Consider the following 21,575-nt stretch of genomic DNA (forward strand, 5'->3'; position numbering starts at 1 on the left):
GGGTTGCCTCCTGGTTTTGATGGTGGCCATCTCCGCACACCACTCACGAGACCTCAGAAGGTGGTCCAGATCCTTCTAAGTCATCTTCTAACTGAACTGGATGAGCAAGACTGGGCTGATTTGAGTGGTGTCCTCAGTGGCCAAGAACCGGAGTGACCCACAACCCCTCTGCATGAGGAGATAGCTGCAACGCTAAGACCCTGCACCCGAGTTGGGACTTTCCTGCATTTCATTGCCGCCACCTGGAGACCTCGTTCAATAAACCCAGTAACTGCAGTTTCGGCATGACAGGAACATAAATCACGGTTGCCGACCCAGCCTCAATCTCTGCTCCATGCGTGAAATCCTCCAAGCTCCTGGACCCAGGCTAAATATTTCATCCCGAGGAAGACTTTGTACAGCAAAGAGGAACTTCACTGCACCCATCAAGGAGCTGGAAAGAGCAAGAAATCCCCGGTGTACAGATGTCCAGCACGACTCCTGCCCCAAAGAGCTCCTCTGCACAGGGCTGGATGCTGGAGAGCCTACCTGGGCCATGGTCTGTAGGTGGTGGGGAGAACCTGGACCTGTCCCTGAAGGAGAGATTCCTGGGATGAGCACTCCACTTGGAGGCAATAAGATGCTTCATTCCCTGCTCCTTAAGGAAACTTTTAGGGAGGTTCCTGAAGTGTTATTATCTTAATTACAGCGCACATTTGCCACTGCCGAAAAAGCCAAGGGCCAGGTTCTCAGCTGGTGGAAGCCACGGGAGGATCTCGGTGCCTTTGCACCAGCTGGGCAGAACCCCCAGACCCCAGGTGATGCTGTCGCCGCCGAGACGCCGGCTCCCTTCCCAGGGCTGGGGCGCAGCGTCTTCCTCTCCTGGTTGCGTTCGCTTTGGCCTCCAGCTCCCGCTTCGCCTGGCTGGCGAGGTCGGCACCCACCCCCCGGCGGAGGAGAGGGCAGGGGCAATCACACCCCCCACCCCCCCGGGCCACCCCTGGCCCCGGTCCCCGCGCCGCCCCAGGGCCGAGGCGCGCCCAGGCAGCTGCTGGGTGGCTGACCCCCGCGGGTCCCCGCGCTGACAAAAGGCCTATCTTCTCTCCGCCTAAATGATTTAAATTCTAATCAAACATCATTTATAGCACATCTCGGAGCCGTCTCCCGGGAGCTGGTCCCACGTGAGCCGTTGCCAGGGCAACCGGGGGGTCTCATTTCAGAAATGTCAGATTGCATTATTGTCTTCACACTTCTCTGATAACCCGGTGTCTCTCCCTCTCCTGCCACCCCCCCGCTCCACACCAGCCGTCCCGTTCCCCCCCGCCACACACCTCCTCTCCTCACCGCCCCACTCCCCGGAGGAAATGGCCGGCTCCGTTTCATTCCTCGCACCACCAGCACCACCCTCCCACCGTGGGGTCTCCTTTGGGCTCTGCCGCCTGGGCTGGCGTCGTGTTAATTTTGATGGAGAAGAAGAAGAAGAAGAAGAAGAAGAAGAAGAAGAAGAAGAAGAAGGGGTTGGTTGGTTTGTGCTGACCACGCTGGGGTGGAGGGGAAGATGCTCCCATTGTCCTCCCCCCCACATCATCCTCTGCCTTGACATCGTGGTACCCGGCATGCCAGGGTGCCATGGGGCTGTACGGAGCTTCCAAAAAGAAAAAAAAAAAGGGGGCCAAGGGAGGACACAGAGCTCGGAGCAAGCTCCCGCGCCCGCCCAGGTGAGCCCCACATTCCTGAGGTCTTTGCAAGGGACCCTCCCTCCCAGGGGCATCTCCCAGCACATCTAAAGCAGGTTGTTCTGCAGGATCCTGCCCCGCAGGAGGACACTGCGGCTTCTCCTGGCAGGGCTCCACAGCCTGCCCCATGGCAGGGGTGAGCACTGAGGCCCACCCAGGCCCAGGGACACCTTCTGGAGGGTGGCTGCTCCTCTAATCCATGGTGTTCCCCTTGGAGAGGCTCACCTTGACGGTGGCACTTCAAAGCCATTGCCCTGTGCTGCGAGAGCTGCCCACGGGTCTGTCGGAGGACAACAAGCAGCACACAGAGGAAGAGCACCTTCACATGGAGAAACTTCTGGCCTAAGGTACCTTCCAGCTCCCCCACCTCTCCATTTAGTCTGGCCTGTGAGTTGTGCTCCTGAGCCAGCTCCAGATCCACAGCCACGTGGCCAAGTTCTCCCAACCAGCCCTGCTTCCAGCAAAGCTATGGAGCCCAGGTCTCTTGTTCACTACCGCCTTGTGAAATGACACACAAGAGCCACTTGATAATGATCTACAAACCACCCAAGCAAGGCAGACCCACCATGCCCCCTGCACAGGACCAAGGGGGAGCAGTTTGAAGCAGACAGACATCATCAAATCATCAGTTTTCACTAAGGTCACAGCCCCATTGAGGCAAGCGCTTATCCAACGCAGCCAGGTAACATGACCACCAGCAGGAAAGGAGAACCAACACCGGAAAAAGAGCACAGGCACCCGTGCATCCAGCATAAGCTAGATCATAGCCACCACCTACACACACAGCCCTCAGCCTCATGGGCATAAAGACCCCATCTGTGCCCAGCTCAGCACCTTCTCCTCATCATGGTCATCACACTGCTTGCTCTTCTTGCTGCTATGATGGCCAAGACATGCTGCTTCTCCTTGGAGGACCAACAACCCAACTCAACCCCAGGAAGAGCATCTCTCCTCGAGAGAAACCTATATAAGCTTCAGGTTCTGCTCGTTCCCACATCTTCTGAAGGCATTGCCAACTCATTGCAGCCAGATGTGCTGCTTTGGCCCTCCTCCAAGCTGTGTCTAGGTCCACCTCCACCCCTGCAGAGGTCCTTGTCCCCAGCCCCCAAAGGCTGCTGCATCAACACCATGGTTGGCTGATGAACCTTCAGTGAGGCCTTGCACAACTCTGAGCTGTCAAAACCCACCCGAGCTGGGTCCAGCACAGCCGTGGCTGTCACACGCCAGCAAGGATTGCCCACTGAGCTGCTGGGAATTTGATCCTGGGGGGAAAACAGCCCTCTCTCCACAGCCCTGAGAAGGGTTTGGCCAGGAGCCAGCGATGGTGCAATCACTAGGGCAAAACTGAGGTGTCTTTATGATTATTCCGCCACAACTTAGGGGCGCTGGGGGCGGGATAAGCAGTGCCTGGTGGTTGGGTTTCAGGCTGTTTCCTACAGGAGCTGATGTGACGGCGCGTGCAGCGCCTGCCCATCTCTCACGCCGTCCCAACAGTCCCAATTCCCCTATTTTTAACCCCATTTCCCTGCAGCCTGCTGGAAGGTGACAGCCCGAAGAGCTGGGCCAATGGTCGTGCCGTCCCTGCGGTCCCTGGGTACCAGTGCGAGCCCCCGTGCACCATCCCGCATCCATCCTCCATCCATCCATCCATCCATCCATCCATCCATCCATCCATCCATCCTCCATCCATCCATCCATCCATCCATCTGCCGGGCGCCTCGGCTGCCTGATAAACCCCTAATGAACCTCCCAACACTGCCTCTTCCCAAAGAATAAACCAGCCCTGGCCCAGGCGGTTAATATTTAACTGAATAAGGGCCATAAATATGGAAAATGGGACTTTTAATTAAATAAGCAGCTTTTAAAAGGGCCCTTGGGCCGAAGAGGCTTTTGTTTAAATATGATTGATTTGACATGTCCTTTCCCTCCCGCTTTCTCCGGCGCTCTCCCTCTCCTGCTCGGTGCGGGGATGGGAAGCGGGCTGGTGTGTGGTGGTCCTGCAGCGGGACCTGTCGCCCTGCCTGCACCCGGCCAAGCTGCCTGCTCCCCTGCCTGCTCCCCAAAAAGCTGGCTGTGGCATCAAGGCAGAGGTTTGGGAGCAGCCAGGTGGGTACCCAGAGAGGGCCAGCCCTTCGGCTCATCTGATTTTTGAGATCTAAATCGGAGCAGAAGGTTTTTCCCCGGCTGCTGAGACGTCCTTACCCACCCCAGCGGGGGACACCCTGCCTTGTACCCGCCCCGGGTGGGATCTGCCCTCTCCCATCCACACAACTAGGTGGGTTTCCCCATGGAGGGCACGGCGGGTACCTTACAGAGGGGATGGAGGGGAAACTGAGGCAGGGAGCAGGGAACGACCTGCCAGGTCGGCAGCACAGCCAGGGGAAGGGACTTCGCCCAAGTGCTCCGGGGCTGGATTCATCCCCCCAAATTTCAGTGCGCACACAGAGACTTCGGCTGCAAAGGTGCAGTAAAACTAGGTCTTAATAGCTTTGCTGTTCTGTGACATTTGGGTTTTACTCGCTGTAGCAAGCGGCACTAATTACTTCTTAGTTACCCAGGCGTCGCGGTGCGACCGGAGCAGGGGGTTTATGGAGTGCCATGGGCTGCCGGTGGGCACTGGGATGTTTCCAGGCCTCGGAAGACCCTGGGGAGATGTCAGGGGGCAGGTGGCCCTGCCCGGACCATCACCATCACCCATCGTGTCCCCCATGACTGCCGGGAGCACCTCCAGGGCACCAAACTTGGCTCTTGAAAAAACAAGAGCTGGGCAAAATAACAGGAGGCTTGAAGATCAGAAATTACTGGGAAAAGATGGGAAGACTGGGAAAAGGACCCAGCGGGATCGTCGCTATATCATGGTATAAACCAGAGCTGTGCCCGCACCTGCAAGGGAGGATGCAGCATCTGTCCCCGGCTTGACCAGGGCACAGAGAAGCTGGAAAAGGCACCGGGAACAAAAAGGATGTCCCCAAAACCGAACGGCCTTGGGGTGAGGGAGTATCACAGAGCAGGAGAAGAGACACGCCAGGTTGGTGGCTCGTCCCAGCCTGGGCGAGGGTCGCTCTGGGTCGCTCTCAGCTGGTTCCTTCTGTGTATTTTCCACTTGTGGTTCTCCTCCATCCATCCCCCGTCGATCCCTTCACTCAGTGCAGGCATGGCAGGTTTCAGCCGAGAGAGCACACAGTTAATTATCTCCACAAACAACTCGGGGGAAGCAAAGTATTCCCTGGACCTGTTGCTTCGATGGGATTTCATGAGCGAAGATCCAGAGATGGGGGGAAAAAATGAGAGCACTGACTTGCAAAAGAGCAGGTGAGGCTTCACATCGCTCCTGGGTATCCTCAGGCATGAAAACGCCCATCCACAAGGTGCCCAGAAGGACAGGCTCCTCAGTCTGGAGTCGGACTGTGCTGCTGGTGGGACCTTCTCCCCCAGACACCGCAGTGAAAACCCCTCGGGTTAGTCGGCGAGACCACCAACACATGAGGCAACTGCAGCTCAGCATCCCCAGTGGTGACACAGCCCGTGGATGGTGCCCAGGTCCAAAGTCTACTCAATGTTGGGGTCACCAGAGCAGGCAGGACTAGCGCCCATTGGCGGTGGCACGGGGAGAGCTACTGGCCCTGTGGGTCCCCTACAGACACCCTGGTGTGACTCGGGGTCCTCTGCGACACACGAAACCTGGGGCAAAAGGACGGGCTTCTGGTTTCCCTTTGTTTGGAGACAAACTGAAGTCTTAACTTCACGCACTCAGCTTTCACGCTTCTCCATGGCATCCAGGCTGCGTTGCCCATCTCAGACGTCAACCTCCAGCCAACATCCCTCCTGGAGGACAGCTTTCTCCTGAGCTGCCTTCCACCTACAGTGACGTACCTTAATTCTTCACACACATCGTTAAACATCTTGCGTTTTCCCTTTAAGGCACGCAAGGCACTGCCAAGACTGGTTAGCGATGAGCACAGGGGCTGCACCCCTCCCTGGGTGCCCAGGCAGAACATCTCCTCTCCTCCCTGGCACCCTCAGGCACCCCCGGCTCCGGGTGCCCCCTCCAAGACACTGCAGGGTCCTCATTTTTCTCCCCCTGAAACCCGGGCACATCTCAGCCCTGGTGAGCAGCTTTTGAAGAGGGAAACACCAGTGAATCCTGATGTTTCTTTGATCCGTGGTGCCTAAAATCACCTTCTCCAAGCCCTTCCCCTCTGGGTGCAAGTGCCGCCTTCCTGCTGGGAGAACAAGGGACATTTCTGGATGGAGCCAGGGGACAGATGCCCTTCCTGGGCAGGGGTTTCCTGGCTCTGCCCCTCTCCTCCTAGAGCCAGCCGAGGAGTTCAAGGTTTTCCTTTTAATGCCTGAACGACCTGTGTGAAAAGCAAAGCCTGCGCCTTTCCCCGCTAGCTCCCGCTTAGATGAGACGGGAGGAATCTACGGCCCACGTTTGGGTTGGAATGGGGTGTCCTGCATGTCCCTGAGCCACCAAGTCCATCACACACGGTCTCCTGCCAGCATGAAACCCGGCACTTGGTCCTCAGCAGCAGGAGGACATCGCTCCTCCGAGTCCCACTGATCTCCGGGGATGCTGATGCCGAGGGGTCCCAAGAAACCCCACCCCAAAACTGCAGCCGAAACCCCAGGCCGGACCAACCGAAGCGCTCAGCCCCAGGATTTTTATGGATTCAGGGTCAAATTAAGCTCAGGTGAGAAAAACTGAACCGGACACACAACCCGGAGAGATGCATCGCCCCGGGAGGTCTGATGCCACAAGCGGATCTGAGCGTGGGGCCGCTCCTGGGAAGACGAGGCCAAAGGCAGAGCTCGCCATGGCAGAGCAGAGATGGAGATTTACTTATTTTTTTTTTTTAAAGGTATGCGGTTCGCAAAAAGAAAAAAAAAAAGGAAGAAAAAAAAAAAAAAGGCCCTGTGTTTGCAGCCAACACGTGTAATCTGTTGCAGCCCTTGTCAGACAAAACAGTTTTGCCGTAAGACAGCGATTCCCAGAGGGGAAAGGGGCGAAGTGAAAATACTTTATCAGCTGCGTACATATGTAAAGCGGTACCCTGGTTGAAAAGCAAAGCCTCTTTCCCTTTGAAAGCCGGGAAGGGAGAGACAGGAGGCGATTGCCTGAGAGCGGGGACAGAAATGACACAGGCACAAAGCCGAACGCAGCAAACCCCAGGCCTCCCTCCTAAAATATGCTTATCTCCCTATCGGACCAAAATAACTCCCTAGCTGTGGCGAATAGGTGTTAAACAAACAAATCCAAACAAAACCTGAGATGCGGCTCAGTTTGGAAAACTCTTCAAACATCCGCGTGGTTTTTTTTTTTTTTTTTTTAATGTACAGAAATTACCATTTAATTCAGACACTGAGAGCAGGTTCTGCCGGAGTCCCTGGGGCCGGCGGGGGAATTGTCCGTCTCCCCGAGTTTCTGTGCCACCAGGTTGGGCGGTTTCTGAGATGAAGGGGAATCCCATCCCTGCCCGGATTTAAGAGGAGATCCTCGGGCAGGACTATTCCTCCCGCTCCCAATTCTAGGTCTTAAAAAGCTGGGAATACCGAGACCTGGACATACGGCTTGAATCATCCCTCGGGTTCACGGGACGAGTGGACTCCGCTGGCAACAAGTGTGCTGGCTACCAAGTCCCCAGCCGAGGCGTCTCCCTCTCCAGCCATCAGCGAGAGACCTGAGAAGATGGAAAAAAAAATAATTAATGCCACGTAGCAGCTCCCTGCCAGCGAGGGGGTCTCGAGGAGGCTGCTGCCGGGCTCGTGGGGGGGGACACACAAAGTACCCGGCTCCATCCCAAGCACGGCCGGTTCCTCCAGCGGGATGAAGAGCCCGGGGAGGGATGCGATGCCGGGGTGATTCCCATGAATACGGACGCAGGCAGGCAGGAGGGAGGTAAGAAACGGGATGGGGGGAGGAAGAGGAGTAAAGGAAGGCGAGGAAGAGGAGAAGAAAGGGAAGGAGAGGCGGCGGCGAGGGGAGAGGGAAGGAGCACGCGCGCGTGCCCATCTGGGCGATGCATCACATTGAAATTGTCCCGCATTAAAAATTCACCAGCCAGTGAATTTTCAAGGGATTTGTAGTAATTAGATGACAAAATGCTGGCAAATCTCAGGCTTGCCAAAGATGTTACTCAGGGGTCAAAGACTCGACACTTTTGGCTGGGTAATTTGTAAGTGTCAATCACACTCAGCCATCAGAGAGAAAGGAGAGATCTAAGGGCTGAATCCTAACGAAGTCCGTCGCCCCCGCCGCCCCCCTCCCGCAGCCGCGCTCACTGCCCGGCGCAGGGGGCTCCTGCAACAGCGGCTGAAACACGGAGTGGGGTGGGTTTGGTTTTTTTTTCTTTTTTTTTAAATTAAAAAAAAATAAAAATTAAAAACTTCCCAGTTTTCATTTTTCACCCCCAATTTCAGGTGGGAGGAACACCCGCCCTGGTTTTGCAGGGTGCCCGGGGCGACGTGCCTGTCCGGTTTATCCTGCCGGGGGAGGTGGGTAGGACGGTGAGAGCAGTGTCCCCCCCTGGAGCGAGCCCTCCGCAGCCCTGCATCACTTCTGCCGCGCTTCAAATTGCTCCTGGGACAGTCTGTCCTCCCGTTTCCCAGGGCTTTCTCAGCCCAGGCTGATGCACTGGGTTCGGCTGCAAAGGAAAATAAACCAGCTCCCGCCTGCGATCTGCCTGTTTCTGCCCCCCCCATCAGGTGTGACAGAGCCTTCGGAGCTGCCGGCATCATCCCACCAGTTGTCTCTGCCTGCCCCGGCTCTGTCGAAATAACCTGGGTTAATTTGGACACTGTCGGGATGCTCCCAGCCCCGGGCGGTGACGGGGACAGCCGAGGGGGTGGCCGTGCCAGTGGAGCGGATGGAAGGGGAGGGTCCCGCACACCCACCCCAGAGCCTGGGGGAGAAAAGAAGGTAAAATGTTTTTCTCGGGGCAGGGTGGACCCCGCGAAAGCCGGGTTCGGCCCCACGGGGATGGCTGCCCGCAGATGTGGCGTATGGCCGGGATGGAAATCTCGGGTGGCGCTTCGGATGAAGCTTTATTTCGCATTTTGTGGTGTGATTTCCAGGCCGACGAAGGAGAAAACCTTCGGACCGGCTGGAGGGCGGCACCCGTGCGCTTCCCCAGCCCCACCAGTATCCGCGGGATGGCGGCTGCCAGCACGGGCTATGCTCAAATCCAAAAAGATTTTAGGTCACCAAGCGCAGGAGAGGCAGGAGCATGATTTTCTCTCCATCCCTCGTGGCTTATAAAGCCATCCTCATTACACCTGCTAAATCCCACCTCCGGTTTTGGGGCCGTAAGGGATGGTTTAAGCTGTAGGGAAGGGATGGAGGGACACGGCGGTGGCGGGGGGTGAGGGGGTGGAATCCGGCCACTCTGCGGTGCTGGGGTATCGAGAGCATCCATCACACCCCAGAGAAAAACACCCTGCGCACCCTGAAACCACTTTCCGACGCGCTTAAATAAGTGAAGTCACGGGGGTGGGGGAAGTGGGGGGAACACAACTAACCCAAAAGGTTTTTTCGCTCCGTGCCACCCAGCACTAAATTTTGCGAGTGTCCTCAATCCAGCGGCGCGGGGAAGGGGGAGGCGAAGAAGGGCAGGAGGAAAATCGCCTTTGGCCAGAGTTGCTGCAGTTGATTTGGAATCCATGGCAATTCCTTGCTGTAGGACGGCGGGACCGTAATAGCTGGTAACTCAGCCAAGCGGCGGCGTGGTGCTCTCCAGCCGTTGCGCTGCCCTATATAAGGGAGCTGAGGGGACTGTAAAAGTGGCTGCAGGTTTCTCCTCAATTTAAAAAGTCATTTAGCGGCTGCAAAACACCGCCTGGCAACAGCCGGCCCTCGGAGGGGCTTCCTTCCTTCAGCTCCTCATCAGCCGCACGCTCAGCTTCTATTCTGCCTATTTAAATAGCTCCAATCACAGACCGGGATCTGCAGAGGTGCTTTGCCATTTTTTTTTTTTTCCTTCTTTATCTTAACTCTATCGAACATCATCTTAAGATGCTGCTGGAGGAGCATTTGTGGGGAAGCGGCAGCTGATCTGCGGCAGGGAAGGACTCTGCGAGGATCCATCGCTTCTGCTCCGTCCGGCGTCGGGCACTCGGGAGCTGTTTCCCATGAGCAGAAGGTGCCCATGGGGCAGCAATCGCTGTCCCAGCAGCTTTGCTAAGCCCCGGGCTGGGGACATCACGTGTGGGGACATGGTGACACCGGCTCCGGACCGTCCCATCCACGTGGGCTGCGGGGCAGGGGCGCTGGCAGGATGCACGGACCTGGAATGCTGACGCCCATCAGCCCAGCACGGTCCCGGGGCTGGAAGAGAGAGCTGAGCCTAATTACATGGTACTAATTACGGGCTGTGGATCCGTGCTCCTGCAGGTCCTGGCCTGGCCGCCACCAGGACGCCGTCCCTTCTCCGGGGTCCTCCCCCGTCGCCGCTCTCCGGTTTCCCCGCTCTCGCGCTGGCATCGCTTTCCCTATTTTCACCGATTCAGGTCACACCGTGCGCACAGCCGCTCCAGCCAACGTCTGTCGATATTCTCTCTGCCTCTCCTCCTAGCTCCAGTTTGGGGTGAAAGCCTCCCTTATTAGCCAATTTGGATACCCATTTACTGTGAATTACTGAGCCTGATTATTATTCATGAATGGCTAAGTCTGAAATCTCAAGCCCTGCCATGCGATTTCTCTCCCTCTCCAATGCATATATTTAGGGAAAACTGGAGGCAGCGCGTCTCAGTCACAGGCAGCCGCGCTCCAGGGAAAGGAAAGCTGCCTCCTCGCTCTCCTGTTCGACTTCCTGGCCAGGAAGGTGGTGGTGGAAGCTGGAAGGTGGTGGTGGAAGGAGGAAGGTGGTGGTGGAAGCTGGAAGGTGGTGATGGAAGGAGGAAAGTAGTGGTGGAAAGTGGAAGGTAGTGGTGGAAGGTGGTGGTGGAAGAAGGAAGGTGGTGGTGGAAGGAGGAAGGTGTTGGCGGAAGCTGGAAGGTGGCGATGTAAGGAGAAAGGTGGTAGTGGAAGGAGGAAGGTGGTGGTGGAAGCTGGAAGATGGCGGTAGGAGCTGGAAGGTGGTGGTGGAAGGTGGTGGTGGAAGGTGGTGGTGGAACGAAGAAAGTGGTGGTGGAAGGAGAAAGGTGGTGGTGGAAGGAGAAAGGTGGTGGTGGAAGCTGGAAGATGGCGGTAGGAGCTGGAAGGTGGTGGTGGAACGAAGAAAGTGGTGGTGGAAGGAGAAAGGTGGTGGTGCAAGGAGGAAGGCGGTGGTGCAAGGAGGAAGGCGGTGGTGCAAGGAGGAAGGTGGTGGTGCCAAACACTGGTGACGGTGCGACCCAGGGTAAGGTCCAGACACACCACAATATTAAGGAGAAGCTCATCCCCCCAAATCCCGAGCAAATCTCCAGCCACCATCCCACCCCACAGGTGGCCACAGCCCGGGGCGATGCCAGTTTGCTGCTGTCACCTTCCATGATGGGGTCCAGCGACTGGGAGCCACCTTGGCTGGGGCTGAGCCCGGCTGATCCGCGGCAATTGGTTACCCAGCGGCAACTGGTCTGATCCCTTAGACACGGGCAGAGTATTTGAGTGCTGGCTGCAGGGAAGGTGAAAGAGGTTTCCGTGCCCCGTGGGGACACGATGGGGCAGCCGCAGGAGCGTCCCTTGGCTAATCCTCCGGCAGGGGAGAAGCAAACGGCATTTGCAATTGCAAAGGGCCGGTGGAAGGAGGAAGGGAGAGAATTTAGGAGCTGAAGAAAAGCAAGCCCCGACTGCTGGCTAAAAGAGGAGTTTGCAGCACACCTGCACGCCCGGCAGGGAGCTGGGATGCTGCCAGCAGGGATGCGGGAATGGGCACGGCACGCAGCTGCTTCCACCTGTAGGTCTGCACCGTGCTCTGCAAATGGGGGAATGGAGGCAGCGAGGAAGGATTTTGGTGGAGAACATCGCTCCGCCAGCACGCTGCCTCTTCCATCTCAAGGGAGTGGCAACCCAAGCACTGGGTTTTTTCAAGCCCAAACCCTTCCTGCGTGTTTCCTTGCTCAGGAAGACAACTTCAGGCCGGCACAGACGCCGCACTTAGTGCCTCTGCGAGCAGCCAAGCAACGCTGGGAGAGCTGCCAGGGAGAAGGGGATGGCTGAAAGGTGGAAAGAATGGCTTGAGATCCCCCAGCTCCTGCCTGGAGCCGGCAGCTGGGCTGGAAAAGCAGCAAAAGACGACACCAGGGGGATGGGAGCTCTTCCCGCAGGGAAAGACATCCCCGGTGGGGATGTGTGGGGAACGGCATCTCCAGTGGGGATGTCTGGGGAACGGCGTCCACGGTGTTTGCTGCGAAGAGACAGGAAGCGCTTCCCAGAGCCCCGCTCCGTGGGAGGAAGCTCTCCTGGGCACACCTGGGAGGAAGACTTTGCAAAGGCAAGATGGGACTAAACGAGCTGCAATTCGTGATCCAAAGCCGCAGGAAAAGTGATGAAAAGGAAACCACCCTGCGGCTGAGCAGAGGGACGGGGACCCGTTGTAAGCGGCAGCAGTTCAAGCCTGGGAAAAAAGAAGAGCGGGATGGGACCTGCCCGCGCCGAATCCCCTGCCTCCTCCCATGGGACAGCGAGAAAACCAACACAGATCGTCGACAAGAGTTTTCCGAAGGCGATGAGTGACTTTGAGCAATCAAAGAGGTCCGAGAGCAGTGGGAAGCACCGCTTGGGGAAAACACCCAGCCCTGGAAGCAGAGGGATCACAGCGCCCTGGGACATTCTCTCCGCGGTGACTTGCCCGCTCTCCCCTTAAGTAGATAACAGCCCACACAGGCCTCTGGCAACAGGCAGCAATAAAATAAAGCTAGTTTTACATTAAAACCCGTTAACCCTCTAATTCAGTAAAAAGGCTGCATTTGAATAATATCCTAATCCAATTCCAGAGCCGGCCCCGGGGAGGGGGATCCGGCGGGTGCCTGGGGACAAGCCGCAGCCGTCACAGCTCCCGCTCAGCTCGACGGGGTCTCGCCCCGCGCGAAGCCATCGCCACCTGGCAAAAACCCAGCCGTCGGGGCAGCAGGCTTCAACCTGGGGGCCGCAGACCCCACGGGGACCGTGCAGAAGAGGGGACTGAGCGAAACCCAGCAGTTCCAGTTCTCTGCTGGCGTGACCACGCGCCTCGCGCGAGCCCGGAGACTCCCCGAAGCTCGAAATCACCCGCGCAGCCCCGAAAACGGTTGTGATCTCCCGCTCTCGCCCGCAGAGCGATGAGTGACGAGCCGGGCAGAGGCTTTGGAGGGGGCTGCTCGTCCCCTCCGCCACCATCACAGCCTGGATACGATGCACCCACCCCAAAAAGGAGACCCACAGCAGGCGAGCATCCCACCCCAAAAGCACCCCCGATCTCCCCAGGGAGCGCCGGGCAGCCCGGGGGTGACCGACATGCACGGTGACACCGGCCTCGCAGTGCCAAGAGCCAGCAAAACAGGGCAGGGGGGGGGCCAGGGCTCACAGCTCCTCACAGCCCAATTACAACAATTAGGGTGCGATCGCTGGTTATAGATACTGCCTTTCTGAATAATCGTTATGGAGAAAAGAAACTCTTATCACTCATAAAAGCGGCGTATTGCAAAGGTTTTCGGCTGCAGAAGGATGCGCCGGGGTTAAGGACCGGGGGGAGGATATTTCCCAGCTTTAACGGCGCGGACGGTTAAGAGAGTTTGCATTATTTTATCATTAGGATTGTTTCAGAACTGGGGGCAAAAAAAAAAAAAAAAAAAAAAAGGCAGTGGGGAGCGATGAATTTGCTGCAGACCTACTTAGGCATTCATTTTAATTCAGGGTAATTAGCAGGTATACGCTCGTTTTCAGAAAATTCCCGTTAAACTCACTGATTTTAGGGGTGCGATGTGGGGGATTCTCAATACGTAACAAAGGAGCGGAGCCTCTTGCTTGCGGAGGGGGAATTAACTCAAACTGTTCTCCAGAGCCACGATCAGCACTTTCGTAATTAATGTACGGGCATATATATATATCTATATCTATCTGTATACACATACACAGCACCCACCCCCCCCGCCCGCCCCCCCTGCGCACATCAAACAGATTTCCTCGATACCAAATTGCCTGAAAAATTAACCAATGTCAAACTGCTCAACAAGATAAGTATCATTAAGGGAAAAAGAAAATCTTCATTATGTTTGAAGGTATGGAAAAGAAAAAAAAAAAAAACAAAAAACCCCAACAAAACCCTCATGAATGTTTTCTAGGCTGTTTCCAGACCGGGAAATAACGTGTTTTAAAACATATCAAAGGGTTAAATTAATTTTCATTAAAATTTAAATTTGAGAAGGCTCCCTCTCTTCTTTCCTCCCTCCTCCCCGCCTTTGAACGTTTGACTGGCAACCATTTCATATTTCAATCTCGGCAGAACAAATTGAATTAGATGTTGAAACCAAACTCGGCTCTGTTCTCTAAAGCCTACATGCTCTGCTTGCGCTAATCCTTTTCGTCGCCGCTGCAGACCTCAGAGACACTCAGCAAGAAACCTGCCCCGCCACAAAAGACAATGAAGGGAGAGAGGGGGAAAAAAAAAACACCACCGGGAAAAAAAACCACAAAAAACCCAGGAAAAATCCAAAATCCAACCCCAACCTGCAACGCTGCAAAGCTTCGCTGAAATCGTGTGCGGGCTGGGGTGATCCACGTGCCTGGAAGGGACCCTTCCCGGATCCTCCGCCCTCTCTGCCGGCCATCGGCTGCACCCCCGGGATGCTAAAGCCCCGTTTCCCCATGGTGACCCCCTCCTCATCGGCGCGAAGCCACCCCAGCACCACCCATGGGTCCCACTGCCGCTGCCCCCCCCGCTCCCAGCGCCATGCTGGCACAGATGGCCAAGGCAGTGGGGAGCCGCAGAGGGAGCGGGGACGGGAACGCCACTCGTCAACGCTGAGCAAAAAAAGGGAGAAAAAAAGGCTTGTCACCATTTCGGGTGACGCGGTGACACCCCCTTTGACAGCGCCGCTCCGACACCTGTGCCTCAGTTTACCCATTGGTCAATCACACACAAACGCCTGCCTGCTGCAGGGCAAGGTGGATGCTTGGAGGCAGTGGAAGGGCTTTTGAGCTGCAGCATGGTTTGGGGGACCAGCTTGGGGTGTTACAGCTCTGTCACTGAGCTCAGCCTCCTCCGGGGGTCCACACAAAGAGCCGGGGAGCTGCCGGTGTTGAATCCAGGGCCCCACGGAGAGGACCAGTTTCAGGGAGGAGGTCTGCAGAGGTGCTGGGACAGGATGCATCCAAAAATGCTGGGCTTGCCTGGGCTCTTTGCTGTCTGTCCTGCGCCTCCTGTGCTGCTCCACCCCTCCCCAGATTCCCACCTCCATCCCTCCAACAGCTCCATCCCTCCCCACCTCCATCCCCAGCTCCATCTCCCCTCACCTCTATCCCTCCCCACCTCCATCCCTCCAACAGCTCCATCTGCCCTCAGCTCCAACCCTCCCCACCTCCATCCCTTGCCAGCTCCATCCCTCCTCACCTCTATCCCTCCCCAGCTCTGTCCCTCCAACAGCTCCATCCCTCCCCAGCTCTGTCCCTCCCCAGCTGTAGCCCCCCAACAGCTCCATCTGTCCTCAGCTCCAACCCTCCCCAGCTCCATCCCTCCTCACCTCTATCCCTCCCCAGCTCCGTCCCTCCAGCAACTCCATCCCTCCCCATCTCCATCCCCAGCTCCATCCCTCCTCGCCTCTATCCCTCCCCAGCTCCGTCCCTCCCACCTCCCTCCCTCCCCACCTCCATCCCTCCCCAGCTCCATTCCTTTCCCACTCCATCCCTCCCCAGCTCCATCCTCGGGCTAGCTGCTGGAGAAGGTGTTAACAGCACGTCCACCTCGAGGCATCCTTAAATCAGAGCCGCTCCAAGGGAACAAATGTTATCTCGAGGCCCCGGCACTTACTGCAGACGCACTGCATGAAGCAGGCAGTTATTTAACCCAACTCGGATTATTCCTGCGGTCATGTAAGCACCTTCCCTTTCATCAGGAGGGCCCCGGCGCTGTGCTAGTGCCCGGCTCTTGCAGCGGCCAGGGAAGGCAGATGTATTAGCAGGGTTATTGGTCCGCTCCAGACCCAGATGCGTTCGCTATTCAGGCAGCCAGCGGTGTCGTGGGTTGAACAAAAGTCCGGTAATAAGTAAGGTTATGAGCATCCCACTGCTAGGTGTATTGCGTACCGCCTTGCAGCAATAGGTAGGTATTGCCGAGAGGAAAACAGCCTCTCCGGCAGTAATGTGCATCGCGCACACAAACACCCGGCAGTGAATGCAGGGTGGCTTCCTGGTGCCGGTACACGGAGCACAGCCCCGGCTTCTCCCGGTGCCGATACACGGAGCACAGCCCCAGCTTGTCCCAGTGCCAATACAGAGAGGACAGCCCCGGCTTCTCCCGGTGCCGATACACGGAGCACAGCCCCGGCTTCTCCCGGTGCTGATACACGGAGCACAGCCCCAGCTTGTCCCAGTGCCAATACAGAGAGGACAGCCCCGGCTTCTCCCTATGCCAATACATGGAGAACATCCCTGGCTTCTCCTGGTACCGACACACAGAGGACGGCCCCGGCTCCTCCCGGTGCCAATACACAAAGGACAGCCCCGGCTTCTCCCAGTGCCGATGCACGGAGGACAGCCCCAGCTTCTCCCCGGCATGCTCAGCTCAACACCGCTTCGGGACATATAAAGCCCCAGCAGCACCCCAAAAACCAGGGGACACTTGGAAGAGACTTAGGAACTGGCATCATTTCTGTGGCTGTAAAAACGAGAGCCAGAACGTGTCAAAATCCTTCCCCTGGGAGGTGTTGAGCCGTGCTGGAGAAAGCGTGGCAGGGACTTTCTCCCCAGCACGAAGGATTCGTCAACCCAGCGCCCCGAGGCACCTCCCCGCGGGCCGCGTGTGGCCGCAACGCGCTTGTCACTCTTGTCCCTGCAGGAGTTTCTCAGCACAGGATGGGATTTTGTCACTGGGGCGGTGGGCGCTGAGTCCCTCCGCGGATGGAAAAGCGGGGCAGACAGCAGTTCAAAGGGACCTGGGAGCCCCCCTGGTGTTTTTATAACACTTCTCCAGATGCTGTGGCTGGAGAACAGATTTCCTACCGGCAATCCGAGGTTTTCACCGTGACCACAAACACAGGCAAAGGAGATCCACGAGCCTGTCTCACCCCTCTTGAAGCCACGCAGGGTTTGCTGGGCGGTCTCAAAAGGAGGTGGGGGGGCTGGCTGAACTGCACGGTGGTTTGACCGCAGGGAGCTATTTATTCCTGGCTCCCTCCTGCCAACCTCTGCCATCCCACGCTCTCCAGCCTCGAGAGATGCTACTCCCAGACGACACCCGCCGAGGAGAAGCCACGCCAGCCAGAACATGAAATGGCACAAACTAGACCCTGGGGTGCGTGGTGACCAGGGAGGGAGCGAAGCTGTGGAGACTGGGGGGCGCGGGCAGTTTTCCCTGCCTTTGCCAAACTATCTGTTTTGTGGTGGCAGCTGCAGGTTGGTCTCCAAACAGACGCTTTTTTTTTTTTGCTTTTTTTTTTTTATTTTGGCAGCCCATCTGTTCTCCCCCAACCAGAGCGAGGGCCGATTCGCGACTCGACAGCCATTTCTGCTGCAACAGCAACTCTGCCGGATTCCCTCGTAGGAAAGCAAACCCGCTGGGGAGCGCACGGGAAAGACAAGCAGCGCACGCACTCGCTTCAATGCGGGGCCTAAACTGAGCTCAAATCTGGGCTGTAACCCCCGAAATCACGGCTAAGAGCCTGTGGGGTGACAGGGGGAGGCAGCGGGTGGGACCCCTGGCTCGGGTGCTGAGACCACCTTCTCCTCCTCCTGGCACTGCCGACCCTGCGTCAGCCCGAGGCATGTTGACCTTCAGGGCCAGCCGTGCCCCGCCAAGGCCCCGGTACCCACCTCGCCGATGCCAGGCAGCTGCTAGATGGCCTCGTCTTTGTTGCTCTCCTCCTCTTCCAGGTGCTCCAGGATTTCATTCAAAACCTCCGATCGTTTTCTCTTCTTTGGGGAGTCTGTCCAGATCCGGGTGGTAGCGAAGGAGATGCGGGAGCAGAAGAAAAGCAGAGATTACAACCCGGGCCCAGGCATGATCTCCTCCAGCTCATCTCCTGCTACCTCCAGCCTGCCTCGCCCCCCTCCCGGGTAAAGCCCCCCGACTAGCATTTACTCCTCACCGGCCAGGGCACCATGGCTGGAGGTGGGACTCCTCACCTACCGCCCACGCTTTGGTTCCCAGGCTCTGCTGGGAGCAAACAGCCCCAGTGTACAAATAGGCTCATTGGTGATGTTGACCCTACCGGTTGACCCCAATTCACCCATCCCCTGTCCAAGAGTGGTCGCAAGACCAACCTAGACACCAGCCTTGGTTGAAGGTGGCCTTTGGCAGGACACAGACCCACCAACACCCTTGCTGAGATGTAAGATGCCCGGCCCTGCAGTCCAGCATGCATCGCCCACCTCGGCCGGCAATGGGTGAAGGCAAGAGATGGGGCAGGGATGTCCCTGCTTTGCTTCTCCCGCCCCACACTGACAGCGCTGTCCTGTGACCCCCGGGGCATCATCTCGCTCCCGAAACTGCCGTGGGGCACTGCACCGCGCACGCATCCCTCCCCGTGGATGCGACAGCCTGCGGGAGGGCGAGAAACCCCCGGGGACTGCCGGCACCCGAGCGAGCATCCCGACCCCGCATCGGCGCCGGGGGGGACAAAGCCATTTGGTCCCCGTGCCAAGGCCGATGTCGGTGCTGGCTCCTCTCCGCCGGGCAAGAAGTGGCCTCTCGGCAGGAGCGGCGGCGCAGCCCCCTCTCCCCCTGCTCGCTCCCCAGCCAGCGGCTCTCGCTCGCTCGCAGCACATGGAGAACAGCTGTTTAAATCCTGCTTTCAGACATCAAAAGCCTCGCTGGGTTTCTCAAACAAACAAACATACCATAGGACTAAAGAAAAGGTGTAAAATAAATAAATGGAACAAGCTGTGCATTTTCTTTTAGTATTACAGCTGCTGCGGGAGATAAACAACAAGTAAATGTCACAAAACATCAATACAGAAGAAATTAACCTGACAAAAGCTCACATCCCCCCCCCCCCTCCCCCCGCCTCCCCCCAACTCCCAACAATTTTGCATTTCTGGAGTTCCCATCTAATGATTTTATTTTTCAATTAATTCCTTGACAGAGCGCCAGAACCCGCCTCCCTCCCTGATGGAGGCTGTGGGGACGGGCAGGGGGACGGGGGTGACGGTGGCCCCCACTCCCCTCCCGGCGCCCACCCTGCCAAGCTTGGGGGGAGTCGAGGGGCACCTCGAGGTGACCCCCCCCAGGACCCTCCAGCGGTTCGTCCCAGTTCAATCATTCCTCCATCCTGGAGGAAGGTGCCAATCCGGTGGTTCTCCCTCCTGGCTCCCGCTCCCCTGGCCAGCATCGCCCTTGGGGCTCGGAAATGGCATCAAACGTGGTCTCAGCACCCAAATCCATAGCAGGGCAGAATTTGTCCCCCCCCCGCCACCCCTTCCCCACCAGACCCCGACTTGCCCCATGCGGAGAGCTCGCACGGAGGCGACGATGGGGGTTGCGGGATGCTGGGTGCTAAGGGAGCATCCCTCAGCAGCCCGGTGCACCCAGGGGACCCGCCGTGGCGTGGGGCAGGGGGCTGGCAGGGCAAACGGCCCCCACCGTGTGCTCCGGATTCACCGGCTCGGCCACAGCACCGCCAGGGAGCACCGGGAGCATCCCCCCATCCTCCTAACAAGGAGAAAAAGGGAGGAAACCCCCCCCAGGAGGGTGGGGAAGGGAATTGGTTCGACTTCCGTTCTGCCGCTCCAAGCTGGTTAAGGTTTGCCCGCTAACGATCCCATTTGCTTCCTTTAAACAATAGCCAAAGCCGGTGGGGGTGGGCCGAGAGGGGGATTACCACGGGATTAGAACGTGGCAGGGTTGCGGATGCCACGCTAATCCTGCAGGGTTTTACTCTCCGGCTACGGCATGTGTTTGCATTAGTTACAGATGCTCTCTAAAAATAAAAAAAAAAAAAAAAAAAAAAAAGAAAAGAAAAAAAAAGAAAAAAAAAAGAAAAAGAAGAATGGAGAAAAAAGGAGAGCCCAAAAGGCTGGGAAGTGAGGGCGAGCGCTGAGGGGGGGCTGTAACGCAGCCGAGAGGTAAAAGGAGCAGCTTTGGGGTCTGCGGCCAACGGAGAAGCAACCTGGGAAAGGTGATGGGGACGGGGAAGACCCTTCCCACACCGCCGGGGAGGGCACGAGGATCGGGTCCAGAGCGGAGAACGCTTTCCCCTGCGCACCCTGTGCTTCCAGCAAACAGCTGGCTGCTGGCTGGACTACGCGATCGGAAAGGTCCTTTCCAACCTAAGCAATTCTATGATTCTACGACCTGTAAATAACCAGAGGGGCTCTGCTGCTTTCCACCCACCCGCAGCCCTCTGCCGAGACCGGGGCTCTCACCAGAAACGCTCTCACAACCAAAATACAAGCCAGACGCCCCTCCCCACGCATCCCTCTCTCATTCACCCACTCCTCACCATCCGCATCCCCTCTTCCCACCCCATCCTTCCCATAAAAAACCCACAAAAAAAAACCCCAACCCACAAGTCATTCCTTCCCCTTCCCGCGTCTCGCGCAGAATTCCCCATCTGTCAATTTAATTCTTTGATCGATGGGAAAGAGCAGAAAAAAACCGGCCCGGCACAGCTGGCTTCCCAAGTTAGCCCTGGCAGGATACCGCCCGCCCCGCTGGCGACGGCTGAGTGCAATGTTTGTGAAGCGCAGAGAACACAAGTCAATAGTAATTTAGCTGGATTGGGAGCAAGTGCCTTCCCTGCACGGACTGCAAGCTCCCGGGAGAGAGGGAGCGCGCGCACGCCGAGGGTATCGCCGCCTCGCTCGCCCATCTTCCCCCAGCGAGGCTTGCCGAGATGGAGCCGCGCCGGCAACCGTCGCCCCGTGCCGGGCAAGCGAGGGAAGAAAAGGGGGCTCGAGCTGTTCACAGAGCGCTGGTGAGCTACAGTCAGGCGATGGCGGGGACGCGGGAGACGCGCGAGTCTGTACCAGGGCTCTGGATGCCACCCTGGACCATTCCCTCCCGCACGGGGCGCAGAGCCACCCCTCGGCCCAGGGCTGGCAAATTCAGCGGCAGGGCATTGGGATCCCTTCGTCGCTGTTTTGGCGGAGTCAAAATATTCTCCCTGCTGGTTTCAAAGTTGTCAGTGATCCTTGTTTTCCAAAGGGAGGATCGCCCTTCCCCAAATGAGGGCCAAGGTGCTGCTGGCGGCAGGGTTCCTGCATCCCTTGCCGCCCTGATGTGGCTGGTGCTTGCCATGACCCTGCTCCGCATCATCGTTTATCGGTTTATCTCCATCATCACTGGTTGGACTCCAGGATCTGAAAGGTCTCTTCCAACCTAGACAACTCTACGATTATGGGCTGGATTAGAGGCCCCAAGGCCAACTGTTGGCCAACCTCTCCGTGGCTTCTCCTTACCACGTTACAGTAGATAAGTCTCTTTACCCACAGCAGCATCAAATCCTCCCCTGTAGCTGGCCAAGCTCTGGGGCTCTCCAGCCACCTTGCAGGTCCCACAGATTAATAACGCATGGTAGGGCGCAATTAAAACTCAAATAAAGCAGTTTTCTTTCTAATATAAGAAAGGGGCTGGGCTGTGGCTTCCCTACCGACAGCGTTTCTGAAACCATCTCTGGCAGCTGATGGCCACTTCTGGGATCCTCGCTTCCTCCTGGAACATTACAAAGCCTCCGAACAAGCCATAAAGAATGACCTGCAAACGACACGAAATGGGAAGGAAGCCTATTCCGTTTTATTCCGTCTATTAGACC

At 57.3% G+C, this 21,575-nt stretch overlaps 1 protein-coding gene across 1 annotated transcript in view; it reads right to left on the minus strand.

Moving 5' to 3' along the window:
- Window positions 1-7,033: 7,033 nt before the first annotated feature.
- The window catches only part of RBM19 (RNA binding motif protein 19), a 74,924-nt gene continuing 60,382 nt past the window's right edge, over window positions 7,034-21,575 (minus strand). Inside the window, exons 24-25 of the mRNA XM_063351323.1 lie at window positions 17,638-17,750; window positions 7,034-7,396 (exon numbers count right to left, since the gene is read on the minus strand). Of these exons, the coding sequence (XP_063207393.1) occupies window positions 17,659-17,750 (92 nt within the window). The 3' untranslated portion in view covers window positions 7,034-7,396; window positions 17,638-17,658. The remainder of the gene's footprint in view (window positions 7,397-17,637; window positions 17,751-21,575) is intronic.

Source organism: Chroicocephalus ridibundus, chromosome 13 (genome assembly GCF_963924245.1).
Source record: "Chroicocephalus ridibundus chromosome 13, bChrRid1.1, whole genome shotgun sequence".
Taxonomy (NCBI): Eukaryota; Metazoa; Chordata; class Aves; order Charadriiformes; family Laridae; genus Chroicocephalus; species Chroicocephalus ridibundus.